Source organism: Trachemys scripta, chromosome 4, assembly GCF_013100865.1.
Source record: "Trachemys scripta elegans isolate TJP31775 chromosome 4, CAS_Tse_1.0, whole genome shotgun sequence".
Lineage (NCBI taxonomy): Eukaryota > Metazoa > Chordata > Testudines > Emydidae > Trachemys > Trachemys scripta.
The window spans coordinates 94,886,918-94,899,621 of record NC_048301.1 but is presented as its reverse complement, the minus strand read 5'-3'; the positions used below and the strand labels follow the sequence as shown (position 1 = coordinate 94,899,621).

Below are 12,704 nucleotides of genomic sequence, written 5' to 3'. Positions count from 1 at the left end.
AAATGGTGGAATTAAGCAGATGCCAACCTGTTTCCTTTCTAATCATTATTTAATGTATCCTCATAAAATACCAATAGACGCTAGTTCTTTGTGATGTTATAGCCATGTGGGTCCCAGGATATATGAGAGAGAAGGTAGGGTGAGGTAATATCTTTTATTGGACCAACTTCTGTAGCTGGTCCAACAAGAGATATTACCTGACCTGCCTTGTGTCTCTAATATATGGGAGTGTCAGTTCTGTGCATTTTATTTTAATTAAATAGGCCATTCATAACTGATGCAATATGCTTAGAAATATTTTGTCATAACTAAAAACTGTTAGGAGCAGACGAAGGTATAATCTCCCATCACTAGAGTCTAACCTACATTTCCTTACTTAGTCTTTGTTATCTTGTGTTAATCCATAAATTCATATTGTTCATATGAATTTTATGCTTTTGCTGCAGTGGTCTGTTTTGGCTGCAGTGGTCTGTTTCGGCATCACCTTCAGGGTGGTGGTGGTTTTTGTTTTTTGTTTTGTTTTGTTTTTTTGCAGGGGGGGGGGTTGTTAAATTTATATTAAGCAGTTGGTTCCAAGCCTCTCAAATTGTTTCTAATATCAAAATCATAAGATAAGAGTGGTTAGGTAGGAAAATAATGAATAGTTTGTCAATTTTAACTGAATATTTTCTCACAGAGCTTCCTGTGAACTTTTGTGGAATGTTTTATGAAGCTCTGGGATTGGTGAATCTTCACTGTGAAGTTGTAGTTTCCATTCCTCTCATTCTCTTTGGAATATGTACATTTTAGAAAATGAGCATCGTATTAAGGAGAAAAATTTTACTTAAAATAAAAGAGCAAATTCATTTAGTTTGTAGTGTAGATAATGCATGGCAATATCCACACTGTGCTAGGTTTCAGAGTAGCAGCCATGTTAGTCTGTATCCGCAAAAAGAACAGGAGTACTTCTGGCACCTTAGAGACTAACAAATTTATTTGAGCATAAGCTACAGCCCACTTCTTCGGATGCATAGAATGGAACATATATTGAGGAGATCTATATCTATATATCTATATATCTATATATATATCTATACACACACACATACAGAGAGCATGAAAAGGTGGGAGATGTCTAACCAACTCTGAGAGGCCAATTAAGTAATTAATTAATCAATTTTGCAACAAAAAAGCTTCAAAAACAGACTCCAACGAGAAATTGCTGAGCTTGAATTGATATGCAAATTAGATACAATCAATTTAGGCTTAAATAGAGACTGGGAATGGCTGAGCCAGTACAAACATTGAATCTATCTCCCCAGGTAAATATTCTCACACTTCTTATCAAACTATCTGTACTGGGCTATCTTGATTATCACTTCAAAAGGATTTTTTTTCCTCTTACTTAATTGGCCTCTCAGAGTTGGTAAGACAACTCCCACCTTTTCATGGTCTCTGTATGTGTATACGTATCTCCTCAATACGTGTTCCATTCTATGCATCCGAAGAAGTGGGCTGTAGTCCACGAAAGCTTATGCTCAAATAAATTTGTTAGTCTCTAAGGTGCCACAAGTACTCCTGTTCTTTTCACACTGTGCTAGACTTTCTTCTTTCTAATTTCTAGCCTGTTTTTATCACTGCTTGCATTTGTGTGTGTGTGTTTTCAAATAAGTTGTGTCCTTTTCTCATACAGCCCTTTTCTCAGAAATAATGAAAGCTCTTTCTTCTATTCTTCATCTTCTCCCTTTGCTGGTTAGATGACTGTAGGGAAGGTGTCACGTGGAATAGGGGTTGTAGCTGAAGTCCTTGTCAATCTCTATGTGAATGACCACAAGCCCAAGCCACAGTTTTCCTCCCCAGAACTGGTAAGGCTAAATCCACAAAGAATCAAATATCTTCATTTTAAGAGTAACATTTCCAGGATCACAATGATCCAATTTAAGATTCTGGAATTGGAACAATTCTCATCCTTAAGCATTCTGGAATTTTTTTCTTTTTTCTTCTTTTTCCCAAGAACTAGGTGCTTATTAGCAAAAGATATGCATGCATGGGTATATTCTGTAAATGTCAGAGACCAGGGCTTCTATTATATTTTATTACTTGCCTCTGTATCTTAAAATCTTGGGAGCTTCTGCTAAATGTAATTGCTAGTGCAACTAATAAGTAAAGACAGTTATTAATCAGAGTTGGTTTCTGGAGAAAGTTTATTAAAGTGCATGTTTGTACAGTTACACCCACATATGTATGTTGAATAATTCATGTTTCCTTTTGAAGAAAGCAGTTCTAAACTATGATAATATTGTGTTGAATTCAGAACCAGTCATTGGACACAGCTACATCTTTCCCCACTTCCTATTCCACTTCTCCAACTTTTGCTTCTACTGTTCAGAGTTGTCAGGTATTGAAAGGCAAAGTGAGGTGGTGTGGTGGTGGTGCTCAGTTATTAGCAAGCACTAATATGCAGTTGTTTCAGCTTAGCGATAGTTCATCACTGTCCGTACTCCATTAACATAGTATTTGCGACTGGCTTTTTTCACTTGTATGCTTGCGTATTTTGGAAATTTTGTGTATAGAAATAATCTGTTTGGGCAAATGGGATGGAGGGGGCAAATGATGACTGGCACTTGCACTTATAAGCACACGAAAAATGCACAGCTAGAGGGGAAGCATAAGATGGAAGTGCATCGTGCCCTGATTGTGGTTAACACCAAAAAGTGAGGTACCACAAAACGATGGTCTCTCTGATGGGATCTGGAGGTTAGGTGGTATAGTCTGCATGTTGCCTATGTGTATCTTGTCAACGCCCCAACTTCCTCCTCTCCATATAGATTACTTCTTCTCATGTAAGACGTAGGGGACAGTTCTGCATGGGCCCATAGCTAGGTAGAATAAGGGTACACAATAGAGGTTCCTTTTGCAGCCTTGTCAGACATGCCCTTTTGTGGGAAAACTGAAGCATGACCAGATTTGGTCTGCTTGATTCCTGATGGGCCTTGCAGACACAAGGATCCATCAGTAATAAAGAATGTCATTAACATTTTAAAAAATTTCAGTAGTTAATACCATATTTTAAAACCACAATTTTTAACATATTCTAAATATACCTTGGGAAGAAGCAATGTAAAAATGTGTACAGGCAATCTAAGGACAAAAAAAACAACCTCAAAACAGTTAGGTATAAATAAATATATTTTTGAATACTAGCAGAGCATTTCATACTCTGGCATTTGTAACCGTGGCAGTTTCCTTCAGTGGGACTTACAGCATGTGGCTAGATCTGCCTCAGAAGAGTGTCTCTTCTGTTGAGTTGATTTTTATTTTTAGCATGTACACTTTCATCACCTAGGCCCCAAATACATATGTCTGTGCTTTGCAGGTGCAAACATCTGCCTAAGCTCTAATGCTTATACTCATGCAAATGTTAGCATTTGAACCAGCAAGCTGTAGTTTAACAAATGAGTGTTGGGGGTGAATATTACCTTGTACCTGCGCAAGTACAAAAGTGTGTGTGTGTGCACATGCGAATGCAAACTTGGTCCCTTAAAAGTCTTAGTAAAGTGAGAATTTTTGAGTGTTGTATAAACACAAGGTATCCTATTAAATGAGTACAAAGAGGAGACTGCAGAAAAGTTGACAGCAGCTACTCATCTTAAGTACGTGTGTGAAAACTGCAAATGTGATGGGATATTTAATAAAGCAGCAATGTAGTAGATGGAGTATATGCATGTACTTTAGTTGATTGGCAACACAATACTTTACCCATGTTTTAATCTTTTACTTATCTTTAACAGGGATCTCTGCGAAAAGAATTTCCTCAGACTATAGGTGGCAGTGACATCTGTTATTTCTGCAAGAAACGGGTATATGTCATGGAGCGCCTGAGTGCAGAGGGCCACTTCTTTCATAGGGAATGCTTTAAGTGTGATGTATGTTCTACAACGCTCCGCCTAACAATCTATGCATTTGATGTAGAAGAAGGTAATATAGTAACTATTTAAAATTTTTTTTTTTTAAATGTATGCATCTTAAAGCTTGAACAGAGCAGAAAAACGTAGAGGCCAGGTAGCTCAGTCAAGAGATGTGCATGATCCATTGATGAGTTCTGCCCGTGCTGATCTTTCACAATTTATATTCCCACTGCAATTGAAGTCCCAACCCTTTCAGTGAAGCCTAATTATGACTGACCTCAAGGTAGTTCTGTTTAAATGAAGAAATGTTTGCTGGAAACTTGGTTGAGAGATCAGACATGTCACTTCTGATTGTGGATTGAAGTAAAGACAAAAAGGGTTGGTTTCCTGCGTTGACCTTCACTTGCCAAAGTAACACTCCAGCCTCCTGATCATCCTTCCAGTTTATAAAAACATTTTCCTTATTCAGCAATGAGAGTGAGGCAGAATTAATGGCAGATTTGAAACAAATAAGAAAAAGTGTGAATTCCCCCTCCCCGCCCCCCGAAGAGGCTGTAGCTCGGAAGTTGGAAGCTGCAACTTTAGCAAACTGCTGGTACAATCTATTCTAGTACGCTCCGGACTTTAAGGATGTTGGGATCCACACCTGGCCTCCGTGGCTGACCCCTGTTTCTAGAAGGGATATGTTAAAGTACGAGAATGTCCCCTTTCCTTCCCAAAATGTTCACAATAGGGTCTGAACTTTGGTGACTGTACCAGTGCATCACAGTATATAGAGACTTAGAGTAGAGCCACAAAAGAACTTTGCCACCTAAAGTGGCAGTTAGGCACCTAAATCCAACATTTAGGCACCACTGAGCCTCAAAACCCCGACTCCGCTGCCACCTTAACCCTGTAGGCACCTAAAGTTCCTGAGCACCTAAAGTTCCATTGTTAAAGTCCACATGGTACTTGAGTTCTTGCTGCTTGGGTATGTGGCAGATAGTAATGCCCCACTTACAACTTTCAAGTCTGTTGTAGGGAATTCGCCCAGGATGTGCGAGACCAAGTTTCGATACCTCTCTCTGCCTGATATGGAGAAAGGGATTTGAACTTGGGTCTCTCATCTCTCAGGAAAGTGTCCTAACTACTGGCCTTTGGGGTATTTTGGGGCCTGGCTCTTTCAATCTCTCATGTTAAAACTATTCCAATCTAAATATTCACTGGGCCAGAGTCAGAGTGAGAAAAATCTCTAGCCCAGGGGCTAGGGCACTCAGTAGGGAAGAGGGTAGACCCAGGTTTCAGTTCCCCTGCTTCAATGACTGTTTCTTTATACACAGTGGAACAGGTTCAACATGTTAACTAGTTTAGTATCTGAAATTGGGTTGTTCTTCTAGGATCTCAAAGCATTTTACTGAGGTTAGTTAAACCTCAATGCCCTGTGTGATAGAAATGTGACGTGGGGTAATGCCGCCTGTATGTAAACCAGTACACAGAAAGCAACTTGTTCAGGGTCATTCAGTGTGTCAGTAGCAAAGCTGAGAATAGAACAGAAGTCCCAATTCCTCTTGCTGTCCTCTAACCACTAGACTTGCTGCTTCAGTCATCTTACAGATACATTGGCTTGTTTTTAGTCCTTGGACCTACTGGCTAAATATAATGTCATTTCTTTTACAGGTAAATTTTACTGCAAACCTCATTTTACACAATGTAAAACAAGCAATAAGCACAGGAAAAGACGATCTACATTAAAAACGCAAGAGAAAGTATGTATTGGTTATACTTCTAATGTAATAAATGTTGACAGTTTTGTGGGGTTTGGTTGCTACCCCCCCCCCCACACACACACACACACACCTGAAAAACAGGGAAAAGTATCTTCAAGTAATGCTAACCTTTTATTCTTTTGCATTTGGCATATTTATGGTTTGAGAATCAATAGCTATAAGCTAACATTGTGAAAGTGAGCTCTGACTCGGTAAGGGAAGGCTGAAGGTTCCACTTCTGATTGATGTCAGCTTAGTTGATGTTTGTCTCTCAGTGATCACAAAAGTTAGTCACTCTTACAAATACTTGCCTGTGCTACCATCCCAATACTGTGTGTGTCATTGTCATAGACTAAGGCAAACTGCGGGACAAATTATATTCTACAAATAAGATAATACAAATAAAAACAAAGGTTGTATGGAGGAGCCACTTAAAAAAATTATGAAGATAAATATTTGAATCTTGGATTGCATGTTTGTGTATTTAGATAGTGACAGTGGGAATTTTGTGGAGCTACATTACATAGTTCACCTGTAGGTGTCAGACACAAGAATATATAGTAGTGTGCCAACAGTGAGAATAAATAGCCACTGGAACAACTTACCATCACTGGTGATTTTTAAATCAAGATTGGATGGGTTTTCTAAAAGATCTGTTCTAGCAATTATTTGGGGAAAGCTCTATGGCCTGTGTTATACAGGAGGTCAGACTAGATTATCACAGACTAGATCAGTGGCTCTCAACCTTTCCAGACTACTGTACCTCTTTTAGGAGTCTGATTTGTCTCCACTTACCCCTCACTTAAAAACTACTTGCTTACAAAATCAGACATAAAAATACAAAAGTGTCACAGCACACTTTTACTGAAACATTGCTTACTTTCTCATTTACCCTATAATTATGAAATAAATCAACTGGAATATAAATACACATTTCAGTGTATAGTATATAGAGTAGTATAAACAAGTCCATTGTATGAAATTTTAGTTTGTAGTGATTTCACTAGTGCTTTTTATGTAGTCTGTTGTAAAACTAGGCAAATATCTAGCAAGTTGATGTACCGCCAGGGGTTTGTGTACCCTTGCTTGAGAACCACTGGACTAGATGGTCCCTTCTGGTCATGGAATGTACTAATCCTTGTAAAGACATTTATATTTCAGCCCTTGTGCAGTTATTTTTAATTTTCCTTTTTTAAGGTGGAAACAGAAATGTGGATGCAAGAGGAACCCAAGCACCCAGAAACCACAGAAAGTACTACTTCTACTGTTAGCAGTCCAGAGGACAGGCCCCAAGGTATCATGACTTCCTTCTTTAGGAAAACTCTAAGCTGGCCCCTTAGGGTGACGAGGGATCTGCTTGACATTCCAAGACGCCTGTCTAACTGGATGCATGGTTTTCTGCACGCTACCAATCTTCATTTAAGGGACAATGCATACAACTATACCTATTTGTATGAACTCTTGAGCCTTGGTGTGCCATTCCTGTGTGCGCTGCTAGAGGTACTTACTCATATGTACCGGGAAGCAGAGCTATCACTTGAAAACATGCTTGAATGGGTGAAAAAGTTCTTTAGGGTTTAAATTCTTAAGTGTCTTGCTAATTTGTGCCTTTCAGATTTCCAAAATTAACAGCCTTCCAATATGTTTATAAACATTTCAATTTAATATGTGCTTTAAGTGAACAAAGAGCTCACTTTGATAGACTAAGTGCAATCAAAACACACTATGAATTTAAAACATGTACTGTACAAGAAAGATATCATGAAGTTCAGTGTCCAGATGCATTTCCAGAACATGGGGACTAAATGAAGGATATTTTATAAACATTTGTGCAGGGGTAGGTTTCTGGCTGTGAACAACCATGTTTCTGGGTTTACATTTTAAAAATCTTGTTTTAAAGACCAAGAAAGAGCATGTTCTTTCAGACATTTCAGGGTGGTAGTGACAAGTGACTGGGTTTTGAAACCTGAATATGGCACATCCCTTTTCTCTTGCTTTCATCTTTTGCTCTGGGTACAAGGTTTACTGCTTGCATGGAGATGTTTTGAAAGGAAAAAAAAAAAAGCTTTTTACTGTACCTAATGCACCCGACTTCTAGCCATGCCTTTTTTAATTTATTACTCCTTTGGTATCCTTTGTTAATACTAGGTATTTTCTGTAATACTAGCTTATTTAAACCTGAAATAAATTTAAAGTGCAAATCTTAGATGAGTGGATGATTAATTGAAATGGTCAGATCTAAGAAACATAGTGTAGATAGCTGCTATTTATTCCCCAAATTAAGAGTTTTTTCTCATTTGGGGGCTGATCCAAAGGGGAGTTGAATACCCACAGCTCTAGCTGAAGTCAGTTGGAGTTGTAGGTGCTGAAAATGACTTTGGATTGAGCCCTAAACTTGCAATATATTGCACTCAGATATCTAAAAAGCCATATTTGAGTAAAGTAGAAGTACTTAGAAATAATGTTTTGTTTTTTTTTTTAAACTGATGATTTTCTGTTAGATGTTTTATTTCAATGTAAGATGCTAATGGAAGAAAATCAAAATAGTTATAAAGTTGCATCATCTCTGAAGAAAAATGCTTTTGTGGTGGATCTTGGCATGAGGTACCTTAACCCAAAAGCTTCTCTAGAATGTATAGTGCTACCTGATGACAATTAGTCATGAACAATTCCCCAGACTAACCATTGTCTAGACAACTCTAGCTAATTATACACACATTCCCTATCTCAGTGCTTAAAACTGTATTTGATGGAGAAACACATGGACAGATCTCCAAAAAATTAAAAGCATCTGTAGCATTTTTTTCTAATAACAAGGTATTAATTTAAGCCACAGAAAACATGTTGCCAGCAGTTGGTAGAAAACAATCAGGAGGGGTCATCTGCCAATGACCTTAGGTGGGTCGATTTTAATATGTATATTGCAAAAGCCCAAATGGAAGCTTCTATGTTTGTATGGCAGTAAAAAGAATGTATGTTGTCTTAAAAAAAACAAACTAGCCTGGTGGTTTAATAGAAACAAATTTTTCTCCAGATAATTTTATCTTTATTTTAAAAAATACAGAAAATGAAATCATGTACAGTTTTCAATGAGAAGGCATTTCAGGATTTTTTCAGGGGGGTGAGGAAGATATTTGCAAAGGCTTATACAAAGAACTTGTATGGTTTTCAAGTACAGCATGTCATTTGCAGCAACTTGCCACTAATGCTCAAACGTACTCCAGTGAGAATTTGCTAGACTTTTGACAGGAGACAGTGATCGTAACAGTAATATGGTAAGCAGCTATAGAGATGTAGAGAAATGTTTTTGTACTACGTGAGTATTTTGAATACTGGACTCCTCTTTAGTAAAAATGTAATTAAAAAAAAAAAAAACTCCCATAATGTTGTTTACCATGTTACTCCAGCCATCCTAAAGAATGTTAAGAAATGCATTTTTTGATTTTATTTAACATGTTTTGATTCAGTGTGTTGGACTGTCGGACACTAAAACAGTCCAACAGACTACTTTTCCCTAAGATTTCTCCACTAATGTTTGTCACTTGTTCTGAATTTTGGCAGCTTGAGTATAATGGTAGTCTAAGTGAATAACTCTGTAGTAAGAAGCTTGAAAACCTGTGATGTACCATGAATTTTAAGAAAATGAACCTTATTAGTAGAAAGTGAGACACAGAAGTTAAGTGTAGGTTTTATAGAGATTAATTAAAAAACGCAACAAATTTCAGGGCATATTCACGATTATAAAGTTTATAATCATAAAAAAATATGAAATTGTATATTTGCTGGCATTTCAAAATCATTAGTATTGCTGAAAATGTCACACTGGTATCTGTATAATTAATCCATGTATGTTTTATCCTTAGCCTTAATTCTACCAGTAAGGTTCATAACTGTTCATCTTTATAAATTAATGAAGAAAGCCATCACTCATAAATTAATAAGGCAGTTTAATTTTGGTTGATTTTTCTACTTTTTTTTTTGCCTAGTAATCTGTGAATAACACCTATAGCCAAACTAAGGTTCCTCTTTCTTTCTTTTTTCCTTTTTTCCAACATCCTGTGTTGCTTTTAGTTCATTTCAACATTCCAGTTCTACGTCCATTCATTGGCTGAAACATTTCTGTTGTAAGGTGATTGTTCTGCTTGCCAGTTTCAGAATATTGTAACTAACCCCTAATATCGTTTGACAACATTTTGGAGCAAACTGTGTGTGTCTGGTATATTAATGGATGAAAGCTTTAGCATGATTATTTTTTTTAACCAATTGCACAGCGCACAATGCAAGAAAAGATCATTTCTTATGTTTCTATAAAGGACATTTCTTTCTTTCCTCCCCTGCATGTACATCTTTTCTCATGTTTTTAAATATTAGGCAACTCCATTGTTTCTCAAATACTAATTAAATAAAACCCTACTTCTTTCAAAGTAGTATATCTGCACTAATTCAAAACCAGAGCATGAAGAATCTTACAGATGGTCTTCTGTGTCTTGTTTAAGTGGGGATAGTAATGCTTACCAGTTTCATAAAGCACTTTTTAGCTATGGATGAAACAGTGCTATATAAATGTGAACCATTTCCCCTCAATATTCAGGGAGGGAAAAAAGTTGAAGTTTCTGATAAAAACAAAAATCCACATTCAGAGCAATAAAAATTCCTATAGGGGGGGGGGGCAGAGTTCATAGGCAGTTTAATAAAAATGGAGGTGCTCTTTTATGTTTAAGGCACTTCGATTTGTAATAAACAATCAGGGTTCTGTAATTAGAATGTTTTATTCCAATTGTTTTCACTAATAATAGTTTTAACTATGCCCCATTAGCAGCTTTGGGGTTTGTTTTGTTAACTGATAATAGATTTGTCTTGCTGCATGAGAAGTTACTTTTATTTCCTATGACGGGCTTGTGGGAATTTTTTTTTTAAATGCCAAGTATATTTGAATAAAATGATAATCTAAAAAGAGAGATTACTACAAATGAGAACCTATGTACCAATCCTGCAAATGGATCCATTAGCATGGAACCCTGCACTCTTGCATATTCTAATTGAAATCACTGGGACAGTGGTTCATGTTGTGAATCCAATTGCACATGCAGGATCTTAGTGAATTAATCTGAAACTCTCTGAACAAAACATTATGGAGTTTGTAAACATCCCTGGCGAAGGATTCATCCTGTATGCCTTACTGTAGAATGAGGAAGGACTATAGGATCAGGTGTGCAAACTCATTATCTTGCTGACCTGTGTGTGTATATAGTGCTAAAATAATTGAGCGTGCTGGTATTGTTTAAACTCTTTATGAGAATTAAAAATCTTTTTAAAACTAAAAACAACCCCCCCAGCTCGCTGTATGGCGTTGACCCATCATTTCCTGCACCACAAGGCTAGGCCACAAGTATGGATTTTTATAATTTTAGGGTTGTTTGTTTTTTTGTTTTTGTTTACTAAACTCTGCATGCTTCATTAAGGTAAGGTTTATGAAGGACTGGTCTCTCTTTTCAAATCATTTGCCATTGCTATGTTTCTTTACCTTCTGTTGCAGAGTCTTCATTTCTTTAAAGAATGCCATCAAGGATTCTGTCCCTCTCCTCCTAAATCTTTTTTGCTTTCTTTTTGCTTCATGATCTTAATTGAGCAAATTTTTTATTAAATAGTTTTTTTTTAATTCTGTATTTAAATTGTCACATGGAAATTCTGTATTTTGCACACTGTGAGAGTTGTTTAGCTTTATTTATGGCATTTGCTGTAAACAAAAATAAATGTAGTTCTTTTTAAAGCTCACTGTTTCCGCTCTTCCTTTTTTAAAAAAAAAATTAAAATTCTTTTCTAAGGAAAGTATCTTAGGAGTCTGATGTTCAAATTCCCACTAGAAATGGCACCTGTTGTGTATCTCACTGTATAGCTGCAACAGGACTTGGAATATTGCTGGATTGTGACATTTTAGAGCATCACACATTCCGTTCAGGGAGACTCAAGACTTTTGCTAACATCTTTTGATACATGTCTGTTGTAAATACTGTGGACTGCATAACTGCCAGCAGTAGAAATTAAAATGTGTTCAGATTAAAATCCATAAAATAATTTGCTTGTGACGCTTATGTAAAAAGTGCTGTTGCATTCTAATGTGCTTTATTGAGCAGTTGTCCAAATCTAGAACATGGGGAAACATGGAATTGATGCTGATTGAACATATTTTGCCAGTACATTTATATGCTAACTTTACTCTATACCTGGAATTTCTTAATACAAGGCCTAATTTATATTTGGGGGGATGCCTGTTAGTTTATTCAGAGTTCAGCTAAAATAGGTTATAGTCAGCCTTTTACTGAAGAACCTTTTACATATAGAAAGGGAAAGCACAATATATTTTGCTATAATCTTATTCGGATCATCTACAGAACAGCTCTTGCAAACTGAATAGCAAATACCCAAGTTGATTCTACATGTTCTGCTTCTGTTAGATGCTGTAATATTATAGCTCTTTTGTGGTCTGATCCATAGCCCACTGAATTTAATAGGAGCCTTTCCACTGATTTCATAAGGCTTTGCATCAGGCCCATAAGCATTAATGTTGCACCACAAGTTGTCACATCTACTTACGATGAATAGGAGTTTGGTGATGGGATTACTCTCCGTGGGAACAATAGCTCAGGGATTGACAGAACTGTATACACAGATGAAATATGGCTTCTTTCCTTTAACTTCACCTGCCTCACCCGTGTATTTTTTTTCAAATATTTGTGTTACGAAGGTCAGGGTGTAGTACATGCTGTGTGTTCTTTTCAAAGACTAAATTGCATTCTAGGGAAAGCAGGTAATGTTTGTGGATAAGCTTTATCCTTCTGTTATCTCCAGCTCTTTACAGAAAGATGTTGCTACTCCAGTTTGTAAGCTCCAGAAATCTGTTGGACTCTTGGCTGCAGTTCACAGTAACCCTTTGTATGGTAACATTGTGATTCCTTCCTCTTCCCCCCAGTTAATCGTGTTCTGTTATCTTTTTGCTTATCCTATTTTCTCCTCTCCTTCTCCTCCTCTTGTATCTGCAGTTCTTTAAACTTTCCTTGCTTCTCTCAGCAAA

At 36.9% G+C, this 12,704-nt stretch overlaps 1 protein-coding gene across 1 annotated transcript in view; it reads left to right on the top strand.

Annotated features, from left to right (window-relative positions):
- LOC117876498 (F-actin-monooxygenase MICAL2-like) overlaps positions 1–12,704 on the top strand; it is a 189,250-nt gene that overhangs the window by 108,572 nt on the left and 67,974 nt on the right. Inside the window, exons 21-27 of the mRNA XM_034768763.1 lie at positions 1,737–1,844; positions 2,294–2,377; positions 3,771–3,957; positions 5,544–5,632; positions 6,830–7,210; positions 8,154–8,236; positions 12,482–12,570. Of these exons, the coding sequence (XP_034624654.1) occupies positions 1,737–1,844; positions 2,294–2,377; positions 3,771–3,957; positions 5,544–5,632; positions 6,830–7,210; positions 8,154–8,236; positions 12,482–12,570 (1,021 nt within the window). The remainder of the gene's footprint in view (positions 1–1,736; positions 1,845–2,293; positions 2,378–3,770; positions 3,958–5,543; positions 5,633–6,829; positions 7,211–8,153; positions 8,237–12,481; positions 12,571–12,704) is intronic.